Genomic DNA, 15,914 nt, shown 5'->3' with positions numbered 1-15,914 from the left:
GTGCCTTCCACATTTACAGCAGATGTGTGTGTATTTGTGTCAAACACACACTCACAGCTGCTCACTGCTGACCCCGCTGTGCTGCCGTGGCTCCTCTCCGTTGAGCCAATAGAAGTAGGCGGGGCTTTCCACACAATCCAGCCAATCACAGTCACCCACGACCGGTAGGTTGAGGTCCGCTTTAATGCTGCCTGGGACGAACCGACAGGCAACGCGGAGAATCTGTCAACACATGGGACAGTGGCAAAAGAGGACGAACACCGAGGGAGAAAACGAGTTTCACATATAACTCCAAAAGTTTGTAGAACGAGCGACAGAGAGCCTTTCACATAGAAACTTAAATATGGTTTCCATCGACCATGTGGCTCACAGGATACTGAACTACATCCCATATGTTCTTGTTTTGATTGACTTGAGGTTTGAAGGTAAGAAAGTTACTCCTGTTAACAGGTCAGGCTAACAGCATGACAGGACATCAGTAATGAAGCAGCTTGGACCTTAGCAAACCCTGTCAGACAGGAGAAAAGTATTATAGCGCATGTCAGCTAGCAAAATCAATAAGTTTGTGGGTTAGCTGATCAGTTGGTTACCTGTTAGCTTGTTAGTTAAATTAAGAAAGTTACTTCTCTTAACATGTCAGGCTAACAGCAGACATGACTTATTATTATTATTATTATTATTATTATTATTATTGTTAGTGTTGTAGCCCTGGCTATCAGTGTCTGTGGTTAAATATAGTGGCTAAGCTCAGCTAGCAGAATCAATGAGTTTGTGGGTTAGCTGATCAGTTGGTTACTTGTTAGCTTGTTAAGTTAAGAAAGTTACCTCTGTTAACATGCAGGCATGAAATTATATTAGGTACTAATGTCACAGTTTTCACTTCATTAAAGAGTTAAATATTATGCCATCAGTAATAATGTTAGCTAGTGCAGTCAATATCAGGAATTTGTGGGCTAGCTTATATTTAATTATTTACTACTTATTAGCCTGTTAAGTTAAAATAAGGCATTGTGTTCTCTTAACAAGTCAGGCTAACAGTTTGCATGACATGATATTATTATTATTTACTTTGCAGTTATCATTTCAGTCAAGAGTAAAGTATGCCTAACATAAGAACGTTAGCCATTGAATTAATATCAATAGTTTGTGGGTTAGCTGTTTAGTTGGTTACTTGTTAGCTTGTTAGTTAAATTAACAAAGTTTACATGTCAAGTTAACAGCAGACATGGCATGATATAAGTAATGTTATAGCCTTGATTTTATTAAACATTGTCAGACAATGGTTAAATATTATGGATAACACCAGCTTGCCAGATCAATATCAAGAGTTTGTAGGCTAGCTTATCTTATAAGACAGTGTGTTCTGTTAAGAAGTCAGGCTAACAGCTGGCATGGCATGATATTATCAATGATATGAAGGCCCTGACTTTATCAAAACAGTGTCAGACAGTGGTTAAATATTTTGGCTATTGTCAGCTTGTCAAATCAAAAAGAGTTTGTTGGTTTGATCATCAGTTGGTCAGGACAGGCTTCATTGTTAGGTTGTTAGTTAAATTGATCTAATTCATTTAAGGTAGCCTTACATGTGGAACAAGTCCAGTTAGTCTAATAAAAACCTTAATTGCCTGGGGGGACAATATTAGCTGCAAGCCATAAACGGTATAGATGTAAATGTATTAATGGGAACAATGTTAATGTTGGCTGAAAATAAAGTTGAAAATAGACTCAGTCTTCCTCTGTCACTACTCTGTCATTACTTCTCAAAGGACTAACATTAGAATTAGTATTGTGATGGATTTCATCAGTGTTGTCCACGTTTATCAGGTGTGAAATGTGGCAGGGATGGAGTTGTGGACAATCACATGGAGATGGGAAAGAAGCTGCTGGCTGCAGGACAGTTAGCTGATGCCTTGTCTCATTTCCATGCTGCTGTAGGTAAGTGACAAGCCTTTTATGGGGAAAATGTTTACATCAGGAAATATAATTCACTAAATGTATGTGTTTTCTTTTGCTAGATGGAGATCCTAATAATTACCTGGCCTACTATAGAAGAGCAACAGTCTTTCTAGCAATGGGGAAGTCAAAGTCTGCATTACCTGATCTAAGCAAAGTTATTGAACTCAAACCAGACTTTACATCTGTGAGTTTGACACTTGTATTTTGGGAAAGGAACTTGTTTTCACCTCGGCACAATGCTGGCCACAGAACATACCTCTGATGTATTAGCATGAGAAGCATGCATGGGCATAAATAACAGTTAATGTGAGCTCTAAACATAACTGGAGGCCATTCGTTGGTTGGGTTGATAGGTCTGTATCTAAAAAAAAATTGTCCTTCCTTTTTCAGGCACGACTACAGAGAGGAAATCTCCTTCTGAAGCATGGGAAGCTGGATGAAGCAGAGAGTGACTTTAAGAAGGTGGTAAGTATCACAGTAATTGGTTAAAACTTTGTGGCAGCAAGACTGAATAGGAACGGAGTGTTTTGGCAGGAAAATACAGAGTTCACCAGGAGGTGTCAGTGTTGACCTGTAACCATAAACTGAACCAGAGTCTTAAAATTTGGTATCATGTTTTTCCAAATTTGGAATCTTTCTTTATTAATGACAGGGTTTCAGATTAATTTTTTTTTTCATAGTGTGCTGTACTCACTAACAGGAATTTTACATTCATCTCACTTTTTGTTTTCTCTTGTTTACATGCTTGTTGCAATTAATTTAAGTAGATGCACATACTCCACACAAGACAACAGAGAAACCCTGCATTCATTAGGCGTCTTACAAAATGTACCGTAAAGAATACTTAAATTGGCCGTGATTTTTCATTTGTGCCTCCAGGAGTCATTTTAGGTACTTGTTAACTATTAGAAAATAAAACTGCCTCTTGCAATATTGAATTATGCGTTAGAATTATCATTTTCTATTGACATTTTGACTGCCAGAAGACATACAGGCATGTTCTGTGTTTACTTTCAATTCTTAGATTCCATTTAAATCTTCAGGTGATATTATGATATCAAGTTAAAGTATTTGGCCATTAGTTGCAATATTAAATATGAAGTTACACAATAGTACACAATAATAGCTTTTTGTTGTCACTTCATTTCTGTAGGTTTGTTGTATTCAGGAATTCCTTTCATTTTTCACAGTAATCAGACTTAATCAGATTTATATCAGCTTCAGTTCAACACGTATACATTAAAACTTAACCTAATAGTAGTATGTTACACTGTAGAATGTACAAGCTGCTGAACTGTAATTGTTGTTTTTAATACAGCTAAAATAGTTACTGTGTCAACATATGTTTTCTTCAAGAGGGAAAATAACTGCATTCCAAAGTATAACTCTTTGAGCATCTTGGCTAAAGCAGTTTTATATTTATAATGTCAAGGGATCCAACCCGAGGCCTGTGCAGCCCCAAACATCAGCCTCGCATCTTGCATCACTTTTATTCAGTACCGTCTTCCCTAAGCTGAGCTAGAATCAAACACTTAAACTGTAAAGTATGTAATATTAGACAAGATCATTGTGAAGATGATGACCTCGATGATGGGGATGATTATCATGTAATAGGTTTAGGGAGAAGGGGAGATGTAGCCAGTATGAAGATCACTTCAGAAGTATCAGAGCGCATACTGCAAAAATACTGATGAGGAGACATGATTGTAACACCCTGCCTTGCAACACTCCAGCTGAAGTCGAACCCCACTGACAAAGAAGAGAAGGAAGCCCAGAGTCAGCTCACAAAGTCGGATGAAATCCAGCGGCTGGTGGTGGAGGCGCACAGCAGCTACGAGAACAAGGATTATGTAACAGCTGCTTCACAGCTCGACACCATCATTGAGGTACGACCCCTCCTTGGTCTGCAGCGACTAATTTTCCTGTGAGCTTTGCAACTCTGTGTTATCATTATCATTATGGTTTCATTATTGTTATCATTATCATTACTAGAACGCTCAGACCATTTGGATAATAACTAGACCACTGTTGTCCATCTCTTACAGACTTGCAATTGGGATGTGAGGTCTCGTGAAATGAGAGCAGAGTGTTTCATTCAGATGGGAGAGATGTGGAAAGCCATCAGTGACCTTAAAGCTACCTCCAAGTTACGGAACGATAACACCCAGGCCTTTTACAAACTTAGCACCATCTACTACAACCTCGGAGACCATGAGATGTCCCTCAAGTAAGTGCTGTTTGTATGTTTCACTGCAGAATATAAAAAAACGTGATCGGAAAACAGATGTCACTGTGTCACTAGAAGAGAATCCCTGTATCTAAAGTGGCAGAAATACATCCGATAACTTTAATCCCAGGTGTTTTTCTACATCAAGTGACTACACTTATATGCTTTTGCTTGTATTCTGAAAATATTCCAACAAAACAGCTAATACAGCTACTGAAAATGATTATTTCCTCTGATTAACTTTTGACATTGTGTTTGTTTCTGTCAAAATTAGACTTTTTTCTGTTCCTTTTCCACCAGTTTTCTGAAAAGGATGAGAAATTTGCACACATTCAAAGACCTGCTGATTTGAGTTGATAATAAACTCTTTCATTATATTTTAAAAGTAGGAGTGGTATGTGGGTTTTCCTTTTGAACATGAATGTATATCTACCACATCCTGAAAACAGTTGATTCAGTAGTTTGTGAATAATACACAGCACTGAGTTAAACATGAAAAGGCCACATCTTATAAACACTAAAAACCACAGATGACATGTATATTATTAATGTGTCAAATGCGTGTCCAAAGAATGTTCTTAAAATCTCCAAAAGCCATAGTAATAATCATAATAATAGTCAATCACCTGCATACTGCATCTTAATTTAAAATGTTCCGTACTCAATAAGGCCTTAGTCAGTAATTATTATTAGAAGTAGTGGTGATAGTGGTAGTAGTAGTATTTTAATAAAATTTTAGCATTGTTGTTATTATTATTAGTAGTAGTAGTACATTGTTTGTCTTTTGTTTTGTCATTTGTTGTGGAATTTAACTCAAAAAAGCCCAAAGAACCATGATACTTGAAGCTAAAATCGCCATTGTTGAAATGAAACTCTTTTCAATCACTCAGAGAATTCACACATGAGCCATTTGAGTGATTCCTTTAAACTCAGTGGTGCATTTTATACAAAACACTCTTGTCTTTAGTTATGTGTATATCTTGTGACATTATTTCCTGTGAAAATCATCTGTGAAATATTTTTCCAGCACACGTTTCAGTGAACACAAACATATAGTTGTATTAGAAAAAAATAGGCCTTTTTATTGTTTTCTACAATAGTTGCAACAAGAACTTACTTACACAGTCAATACAAATATATACCCAATTTCAATTTCAATACATAGTGATAACATGACAATGATAGCAACAATATTTAATAATTAAAAAGATGGGAAAAGAAAAGAAGAGGACTGATTGGATCTTTGTTTTTCCATTGTAGTACAAAGAATATAAAAACATTTTAGTCTTACCAGTTTTAATGAAATCTATGATTAATACAGGGCTTTCTTGACTTCTTGCCAAATGATACAATATGTTAAATAAAAATACGGGTGAACATTTACACAAGTTTATATCTTATAGTTCAAACTGTGATGTTTTAACCCTTTCATGCATGGCATTACTACAGTGGACAGTTATTTAGTCTTTAATTAAAGCTTCATTATTGACTTCAACTCTTAATTGTGCCTCATTTTACAATAAATGTTGCTGTGACACTTAGATTTCCCCACTGTGGGTCAAATGATGTCTTATCTTATTGTGATATGTTACTTAAAGAATCCAAAACATGTGGTTATAAATAAAGTCTCTACTAAGCTACAGTTTAGGGAATAGTTTGTTCACAGTTTAATACTTATGTTGTTTTTTTTATCATTTTGTCTCAGTGACTGATGTTTCCCAGAATATAATCACTGATTTATGACAGTGGACAGTTACATTTTACACTGAAATGATGTTTTCTTAAAGCAGCGATGTGTTCTCTTTGTGGAAGGAGCTTTATGGATGTGTTTACGCTTAAATAATAAATACCATTACATGTTAAACTGTTGATGTATGAAATCCACTACAGTGAATAGCTGGGTATTATCCGAAAGAAAAAATGTATTGAAGAAATCCAATTGGTTTTATGCCAAAGATACCACTAGTTTATCAACAATTCATGCATGAAAGGATTCAAATCAGAACTTTAAATAAAAAGTAATGTCAACAACGTAATCATTACAGTCTTGACTCTGTAGGAGACCGTGTCTGTTTTCTCTGGTGTATTGCCCAGAACTGATTTATTTCACATTATGGATGTAAAAATGGAAAAGTTCACTAAACTCTTTTAACCACACGTACCTTCTTCCTGTGCTTTTATCTGCAGTGAGGTGCGTGAGTGCCTAAAGCTGGATCCTGATCATAAGCAGTGTTACAGCCATTACAAACTGGTCAAGAAGCTCAACAAACAGATCCAGTCTGCTGAGGAACTCATCCAAGAGCAGAGGTGTGTGTGTATGTTTATGTAATTGTATATCCGTGTAAATCCATCACACCATTCCCTCTGGATTGCATCAGCTGTCGGATGACTGCTTCTTTATCCTCAAGCATCCCACCACCCTGGCGTTACAAACAGGCATGCACATTCCATCATAGTGTGAATGGATGTCACATCGTATCTGACACACACAAGATTTCACATTAACTCCGCTAAATGAAGAGAGTAGCATTCTGTTTGTGGGTGCAATGATCCATGCTGCGTTCTGTACTACTGGCAGGGTCCCAGTCATGTTGAAACACCTACCTACTTCGTGCTCTTTTAGGTATGATGATGCAGTGAGCAAATATGAGGCAGTGATGAAGACCGAGCCCAATGTGCACCATTACTCTCTCCTTGCAAAGCAGCGCATCTGCCACGCACTAGTGCAGGTGAGACCCCCACGCCGCCGTCATAAGATGCATCAGCAGACAGCGTTAAGTGTGATGTCCAACCGAAGTGTTTACATTTTGTTGTGAACAGGGCCAGCAGTCCAGCAGAGCCATCCCAGTGTGTAGTGAAGTCCTGCAGTCCGACCCGCAGAACGTCAACGTGCTGAAGGACAGAGCTGAGGCTTATGTCCAAGAGGAGCAGTATGAGGAAGGTAAGGCTGCCAGCTGGAACTGTGCGTCATCTAGTTTTGTTTGTGTTTCAATTTATAGGATTCGGTGCATCACAGCTCAAACAAGTAAGGATTTCTAGCACACCTTCATCTGCCTGTAAGGCACACGGAAAAGGGTAAGAGGTGAAATCTAAGGTCAATTATTACAAGGATGACAGTTCAATAACAATGACACATTTTTATCTTTTGTTAAATGTCTTAGTAAACTTTTCATAACAATATGGTAATTCAAAATGCTGAGCCGTGTTTGTTTCACAGTAGTAAGCTCAGTAAGGGTTACTGAAGCCCCAGAAATTGATGTCACAGCCATAGTCTAACACAAGGGGTCCTTATAACTCTACCCAGCATCCATAATAAAATACTATTAACTCCTATCAAATAATTGTGATTTAATGATAAAAAGGAAAAAACACCTCCACTTTCTGTTCTTTACTAAATTAATTTGACTATAAATTTATATAAGCCTACCAAAAGCTACATGTAGATAAATACAGCAAGGGTTTCCATATTCAATCTGGTTTAAGCATATAAACTACTATGGAAGTAAAATGTCATGTCTGAAACATGTGAATATTTATTTATTTTTATTTATTTTATTTTTTCTGTACTGTATAAATAGAATTAGGGGTGGAGCACAGGGTGTTAAAAGCAAATATAGCCTGCCAAACGTAGAGCTGCCCCTGCAATGATGGCTGAAATTATGCAGATTTTCTTGTTTATCAAGCCTAAAGACATTCTAGTTTGACAGTGCCAGAGCATGCACACACTCACGCACACACTCACGCACACACTCACGCACATACTCGCGCACACACTCACTCACGCACACACTCATGTACACACATCACTTACTATCTCCACAAAGCCTTTGATGGCAGAGAGGGGATTAGTCTCAAACAATGGTCTTTTGCTATCTGTTGTCAAATAGCATAAAGTCCAATGATGGCAGATGGTGAAATCCCTGGGAATAGTCCATCTCCGACCCATCAATTTACATGTCACCTGTTTTTTTTTTTTTTGTTTTTTTTTACCCCTTTTTTGCTACTGCATTGCAAGCTGTGGCTATATTTGTCAGCACCCTTGCGTACATTTTTTAATCTTATTATTATTGTAATATGATAACACATCTTACTGTATTACAGTTTGATCCTATTCAGTCCCATAAGTGTAAGTGTTACTCAGACTTCTGTTGTAAACACCGAATCCACATATCGGAAGAAGATGAAGTTTAGAAAATTGATAATGTAGCACATGAGTGAGAGTATCTGCCTGTCAAACAAAAATCAGACTGGAAAATGTGCAAATAAAATTGAGTTAAGGGTTGATGTCAATGACGGATGATATATTGGAACAAAATCTTAAGCCTTAAACCAACAAAGTGGAAGAGCTGCTGGGTCTTCTTGGTCATTATCCACAGGTGGTCTTTGGAAACTTGTGGTGTGTCTTACGATTTGGAGTCAGGAAAAATCTGCATTAACTTGCAAGATTTCAAAAAATATTCCAAGGCACACTGTAAGATTTGTGTAAAAATACAATGCCTTTATCTCTCCATGGCAATCATTTAAAATATAGCCAAAGCGTTGCAACCTCTGGTCTTCATCTGGGCTTTTTTCACCAGTAAGTTACACACAATCACTTTAATGAGCTGAAGGAGGGAGGTGGGAGGGGGGAGGGGGGAGAAAGAAATAAGAAAAAAAAAGAAAAGAAAAGAATCTTTAGCTACTTTTACAGAGATCCTGGAACAAAGTCAAGAGGATGATCCCACCTTTTTTCCACCATTGACCAATTTCCACTGCCAAGCCAAAGGAGTAACAGAGGTGAGACAGGCTGGACTTTTACTCAGCGGACCTGCGTTCTGGAATCAAAGGGGCGGTGACACAGCGTATAGTGTGATGTATAACTTGTGTGTCAGAAACACCCCAAACATAGCGGTGCTGCTAACCTTTCCACCTCCACCTCTCCTTCACCGTTCCACAAATGTTAGCATGGATAGAGTCTTCCGCCTGAAGTGACAACAGCTCGCGGATCTCAGCCTCTCCCCAGTTCAACATTTTTCTGGTTGCGTTGATATGTTTGTTTACTGTACACGGCCTGCACTCATTTTTAAATCCCTCCGGCGTGGGGGTCGCGTACACATACATCATCAAAACCTCATACCTTGGTTGCGGAATGAGAGGTGTTCCTTTTACGTAGCGTTCCGAAATCATGATTCCACCTTTATCACAGCTCTGTTACTACCTCCAGAGGCGTTACAGAGCCACGATGAACGTGGGACCAAATGATTCCACCATTTCGTTTACACAGATGTTCCGGAATAAAGGCGAAATATTCCTGTAACAGAAGTGCTGTGTAAAAGGGACTTTTGAAAAGGCCATGTAAAGGAAAAGCGCACATTTATTTGCAAACTCAAAAATGAAGCATTAGTTTTGATCGTCTCTGCTGTGTTATTGTTTGCATCCAAGACATTCTTGAACAAGAATACACATTGTTTCTCTGACAAAGCTTGACAAAAAACATCATGAAGCTTCTCTGTGTATCAGGTTGCAATAATCCAATTGATTTGTGCTGCATAAACTAAACAAAAATTACTTATGTGCAAAGATATAGTGTGATGGTTATTTTTTAGCACCTTAATAAATTATTACCAGGTTAACTACAGTGTGTGAACATACCTAACACCTCTAGATCCCTGAACGTCCACATACATTGAACATTGCACGTCACAACCTAACTAAATATGCATCATGTCCTTTTGAGTGATAATGATATATCTCAGGTTTTTATTTTTCATTTTAGCAAACATATGATGGAAGTTTGAGTCATAAACAGAGAGAAAACAGAAATAATAAGAGAGACTTAAAGCCTCATGCCACTGATTTTTATACATTAAGTTATTAAAATCACTTCTGCAGAAAAATCAAGCCTGAATAAATGAGAATGAAGTCATTGTTTACAATCAGTGTAACCTAACACTGAATTAGATTGTAATATTGGTGATTTTCTTAGTTATGGTTTGACACTGCTTCATGGTGGAAAGTCTAGATACTGAAAATATATTAAACTGTTTTAAATTTGTCGCGAACCAAAACATTTATTACAAAGAAAAAGAGCATAATAAATCATACGCACGTCCCATTAACCCAACGGTTTTCATCACCATCACAGCAGACAGGTAAGGGTATCTTTCATAAATATCCCACAAACCCAGCAGCCGGTAGAGATGCTGTAGGGGGTGGGAGTGGGGGGGCTCGGGTTTGTATGTGCTGTCATTACCATGGCACGAACACATCAGCAGGTGGGGAAGCCAGACCTCATGAAGAGGGATTTTAAACTGTCAAAACCTATGGGTGTTATTTTCACCTGAGTACACCTCACAGGGTAAACAAGCCTCAAAGCAACTCAAACGTGCACACACACACACACACACCCTGGAGCTTCTGCTACATGATCTGAAGGTGATGAGGCTCACGGATGAGTAAAGTGGTTTACAGAATAGGACCGAGCGTCTTCAGACACAGGGTCACAATGTTTGTTAAAGTAAATGAGGTGTGAAAGGTGTTCATAATGATGTAAAAACCCTTAAAAGGAAGGACCATTATTATTCTCTTTAAACTCTTTTATACAGACAGAGAACCCTGTATCGTGGAAGCATTCTGTACTTTGCTCAAAGGCGTTTCTCTGATGAAGGATCGTCCACCTCACTTACCATTAACCGTCGTGAATTGTTAAGCGATACTGATTCTCTTGTGTCACTTTTCATTTTGTAGCTATTAAAGACTACGAGACTGCCGGACAGCACAGTGAGAATGATCGTCAGATCAAAGAAGGCCTGGAAAAAGCTCAGAGACTCCTCAAACAATCTCAGAAGAGGGATTATTATAAGATCCTCGGGGTGAAGAGGTGGGTGAACATCTCTGAATTTTTGATAAATTATTGAATTTTTATAGGTGTATTTCAAGATGAGGGGTACTGTTTATTTACATAGACATTTGAAGTCACAGGGAATTGTATCCAGTGCCTCATAAATCGTTATATTACATTATTCATCTGTTATTTTATTTATTTATTTTATATTTTTAACCCTTAAAGACCCACAGCTATTTTGGTGGCAACTTCCACATGAATTTTTCTCTACATTTAACCTTTTCCAAGTTTATTTATTCTAATATCCTCTGAATTTAGTATTTTTCAGTAAAAGTCATGTATTTTGCGTATTTTCCCATATTTAATTCACTGATCATGTAGATGTTCATAAAAGCTCAGACTAAATTCAAAGGTTATTATAACAAAACAGAGAAAACTGAAGAAAAAGTGGCTGGTTCTTGTCATGAGGATCAGGGGTCACACTAAATTGGACTTTAACGTTTAGAATCACAATATCACAAGTGACTTTTTCAATAAAGATATCAATAACTGAGTGTATAAACAAGTGTCCATCCACTGTCTTTGTCAAACCACATGGATTTTATTAGTGAATGAATGTTGCAGAAGATGACGTTTCCACGTTCACTACGGAGCCTCTGAACGTCCAAATGGGTCAAATATGACGATGATGAAAAGCTAAGAAACTGCATTTTACCTCAGTTATTTACTTGAAATGATAGGGTTAGAGGTTCAGTTAATGAACATTTTAGATTAGGAGATGATTTTGGTTGAGGGTGAATATTTGATTCTTTAAGGGTTAAAGCAGAAACGCATAACACATTTCAGACATTGACTAGTAGTATTGCTTTACTGGAGCCACTAAGGCAACGGTAAATCATCTGATTATTATTATTACACCCAGTTCGGTGCAGAAAATAAGGAACAGGGAGCTATTTTCAGAAAACTTGCTGATAATACTCTCCCCATGGCTACAGAACTGCCCAGAAAAAGGAGATTATCAAAGCCTACAGGAAACTGGCACAACAGTGGCACCCGGACAACTTCCAGGATCCAGAGGAAAAGAAGGCGGCTGAGAAGAAGTTCATAGATATCGCTCAGGCTAAAGAGGTTCTCACTGATCCAGGTACAAGTGCAGTCTATAGCCACCTAAAAAGGCAGTTTTCGTATTCTAGCCTTAAACTATACTATATGGACAAAAATACTGGGACATGTTGGACTCAGGTGTTTCTTTTCTAACAGGGGTCTGGGCTACAAAACAATAATTTTATTTTATTTTTTTTTATTTCAAACATGCACAGAAACAAAACAAAGCAAAATAAGACAAAAACAAAATTTATGTTCAAGTACATACAAGTCTGAATTTTGCATGGTCGAAAAGGAGTAGGAAGAAGTATAAACTTATTTAATCCTACCCCTCATGTGCTTTTCAAACAATACATTTTTCCTAATTTAGCATTCAACCCACAACTAATATAAACAAATGTGATACAGTTTTATATCGGGGTTCCTGTGGGGTCTTGAATTTACAAATTTGCATTTAATACCTTTAAAAAGTCTTTAAAAGGTATTAAATTTGATATGTTAAGTCTTAAATTATGTTGGTATAAACTTGTTTGCTGTATTTTGTTTAAATGTGTCTGTTAAATGTCCAAACTGCAAAGAAAGTAACGTTAGTTGACTCAGATCCACCAGTTCCAACCCGACTGTTTATACTGAAATGAGGAACCAATTATTAATAACATCCCCTAGTGTGAAATAATTACAGAACATTCAGCCCAACACATATGCAACTGTTAGTTCAACTTAGAACAATGAGAATCAAGGCGTTGGAGTAAATAAATACATTACAATACATATATTCTAGGAGTCATGAATTTTTGCCAGTATGAACATGAAATGAGCATTAAATTCTGTTCTAAATAGTCTTAAATTTACCTCGTAGAAACCTAGAGGAACCCTGTTTATATTGGGATAAATATGGTTGCATTAGTTCATTAGTTAGTATATTCCCTTACAGTTTAACGGGATATTTTTCTTGCTAAGTGAGATGTGAACAACATAAACAGTTAGTTGTGGTACAAAATGATCATTTACAGTCAGAGCATGAAAAATGTTTTAGAAATTTAGAGGTAGAACATTTAAAATCATAGTCATAGATTTAAAAAAAAAAAAAATGTTGAGAGGAATAAAGTAAAAACCATCTCGGAAGCATTTTGGAAGCAAAGATAATTTAAACAAAACTAACCAATGCAATGATATTTAGCACAATTTTAGTACTTTTTAACTGTACTTTTGCTGCATTTTGAGCATATTAAGAATTTAGTATTATTTTTATTTTCATATTTTATGGTAGTTTTTAATTCTACTTTATGTACCTTTTATATATTCTATTTTCTATTTGATTCTTTATCTTTCTTATGCTACAAAACCGAGGCCTGAGTAACTATATTTCATTCTATCATGTGCCATTGATCAAATAACAATAAGCTGAGTCTGTGTCAATATAAAACTGTATTATGACATTTGTCAGTGTTTTGTAACCCTGACCCGTTAGAAAAGAAACACCAGAGTTCAACGTGTCTGAATACTTTTGTCCATATAGCGTTATTGTTTATATAAAATCTGAGAGAATTGATGTTGCATTTAAAGCTGTACATGACGATATGTTGTGTGTTCCTAGATATGAGAAACAAGTTCGACCGTGGAGAAGACCCCATGGACCCAGAGAGCCAGCAGGGTCACCACCATCCCTTCTATGGCTTCCACGGCTCACAGGGTTTTAACCCTTTTGGCTCTGGATCGTTCAACTTTAAATTTGGCTTTAACTAAGGAAGCTCATATCCAGAACATCTGGAGTTTTGTATTTTCCTCCCTATTTAAAAGGGAGAATCCTGGCAAAATGACTGTCCTGCCAGGTCAAGCCAATCGTCTCAATGTGGAGCAAATGATGACGTTAATTCAGTGACCTTAATAAACCCTCTATGGTACTGTGTCACCACTAGGAAACCATTTTTGGCCTTTTGCACTCACATCAAACAGGAACCAAATGAAAGAAGGAGCATAGTTAAGTGATGTTAATGCTCCTGTTTTAATCCCTTTACTGCTGCTTTTAACACATGGCTCAGCTCTGCTCTCTACATAACCAGTGATTTCAATTTTATTTTAATTGAAAATACAATAGTGGAAAAAAGCTTTTGGATCCCCTTAAAATTTTACACAATCTCAAATATTATCACGAAATATTTGCCTTTTTGCGTTATATAAGGTGTGGCTGCATCAGACACAAACATGCAAATTTTTTTTTACATTTTTTTTTATACAAATAAAAAAAAAATCTTGATAGTTTCAACATGCCATGCCCTGGATGTGCTTCATTATCTTAACATCCAGTTTTGACCTCGATGGAACAGAGCACGTGCAGAAGGGAGCATGTGGGTTTGGATACCGGAACAATACTTGGCAGACATCAATGACTTAAAAGGAGTGATATTTAGCTTTTTAAAAAATGGAATTATACATTTTAAAACATTTCCCTGTGGTCTGCATAAACTGTAAATGCTATGCTTGGGTCGGAATTCTTCATTAATTCAACTCCACAGGTCCATCTTCAACCCTATTTCTGAGTAATGACACCAGAAAGGTTGTTTTGAGCGCTGGCCCTTTAAATGCAAATGAGCCACTTCATGCCCCCCCCGCCCCCCCTCCAGGTAGCTGCCCGTTCAGCCAACAATTGAACATTTTAGGTAATCGGCTCGAAGTTTGGACATATTTTCAGTTTTAACTACAACCGCTGCTGCTGACAAACAGTTATGTCGTACTCTGAGAAATGTTCATCAGAAGTCTTGACCTTATATGAGCAAATGTCGTGATGTAACCAGTTACAGACGCAACAAATTAAGCAGGAATTAAAACAGGTTGTAGAAGTCCACTCGATTTTTGACAAAATGAATATAAAGATAGCTTTGCAGCACCTGGAGGATTCAAATTCAAACGTTTTGAACTATTCGGGTCCAAATACACAAATAAATGTACCAAGACTAATAAAAGTGGGTTTAGCAAAATATGACCCCTTTAAGAGTGATTCTTAATGCGACATAACAAATGAATGGGGTGTCCAAAAACTGTTTTCCACCACTGTACATCAAGTGTAATGTTGTCTAAAAACATAACATTGCACCATAATGTAATAAGGCCTTAGTTTTGGTATTTTCTACTATAAATTTTTCTGATTGATTCACATTTGACTGTCGTAGTTGAAATAAAATTCAGAAAAAAAGCCACGTTTGCCACAAAAAAACCAGACTGCACTTTAAGAACAGTGGCTGGCCCGACGTGATCTCCAGTATCTACAGGGACGGTAAAAGTCAACCCTCACCTGTGCTTCACTGCTGAAAAAAACAGAACTGCTTTATCAGCTTCCATAAAGGTTGAGCCAAAGACGCTAACATGCAAAGACACAGCAGAAAACTGAAGAGACGGATCCAAGTGGAAGGCAGCTTGTCTAGGTTGTGTTTAATGTAAAATCCCTTGAAATCTAGTTTCCTTTATGCATTCATTCCAACAGGCTGTTACACTGTACTACAGCGGCGCCTGAAGGTTCCATTCAGATACATTATATCTGTACATTTTTAACCGGTACAGTGTTGCTTTAAGGCAGGGCACCCCAAAGCATACCCCTGTAGCTTTTTTTTTTCTTACAAAATTTATTTTTATGTCATGTGGAAAAAAAATACATTGCAATATTTTTCTAACCACTGGGAATATGTGATGTACCATAGAGGGTCCAAGATGTATTGAACGATTCATCTTTGAGTCCACTAGGGAAAGGTCTGTTGCTATGCTAACAAGTTTCTGCACATTTGTGAAGCAGCTTTTATCGTTTCAGAG

The 15,914-nt window shown here is 37.2% G+C and overlaps 1 protein-coding gene across 1 annotated transcript; it reads left to right on the top strand.

Annotated features, from left to right (window-relative positions):
- Nucleotides 1-343: 343 nt before the first annotated feature.
- dnajc3a (DnaJ (Hsp40) homolog, subfamily C, member 3a) lies at nucleotides 344-14,339 on the top strand. Its single transcript, XM_030125816.1, has 12 exons — nucleotides 344-425; nucleotides 1,825-1,935; nucleotides 2,016-2,140; nucleotides 2,347-2,421; nucleotides 3,690-3,842; nucleotides 4,002-4,183; nucleotides 6,371-6,490; nucleotides 6,807-6,912; nucleotides 7,004-7,124; nucleotides 10,910-11,042; nucleotides 12,002-12,150; nucleotides 13,708-14,339. Exons 1-12 carry the CDS (start codon nucleotides 344-346, stop codon nucleotides 13,854-13,856), a joined length of 1,506 nt encoding a protein of 501 aa, XP_029981676.1. The 3' UTR covers nucleotides 13,857-14,339.
- The last annotated feature ends 1,575 nt before the right edge of the window (nucleotides 14,340-15,914 follow it).

This window comes from Sphaeramia orbicularis, chromosome 21, assembly GCF_902148855.1.
Source record: "Sphaeramia orbicularis chromosome 21, fSphaOr1.1, whole genome shotgun sequence".
NCBI classification, from domain to species: domain Eukaryota; kingdom Metazoa; phylum Chordata; class Actinopteri; order Kurtiformes; family Apogonidae; genus Sphaeramia; species Sphaeramia orbicularis.
Note: the sequence above shows the minus strand (reverse complement) of the source record. Positions and strands in the feature narration are given on the sequence as shown.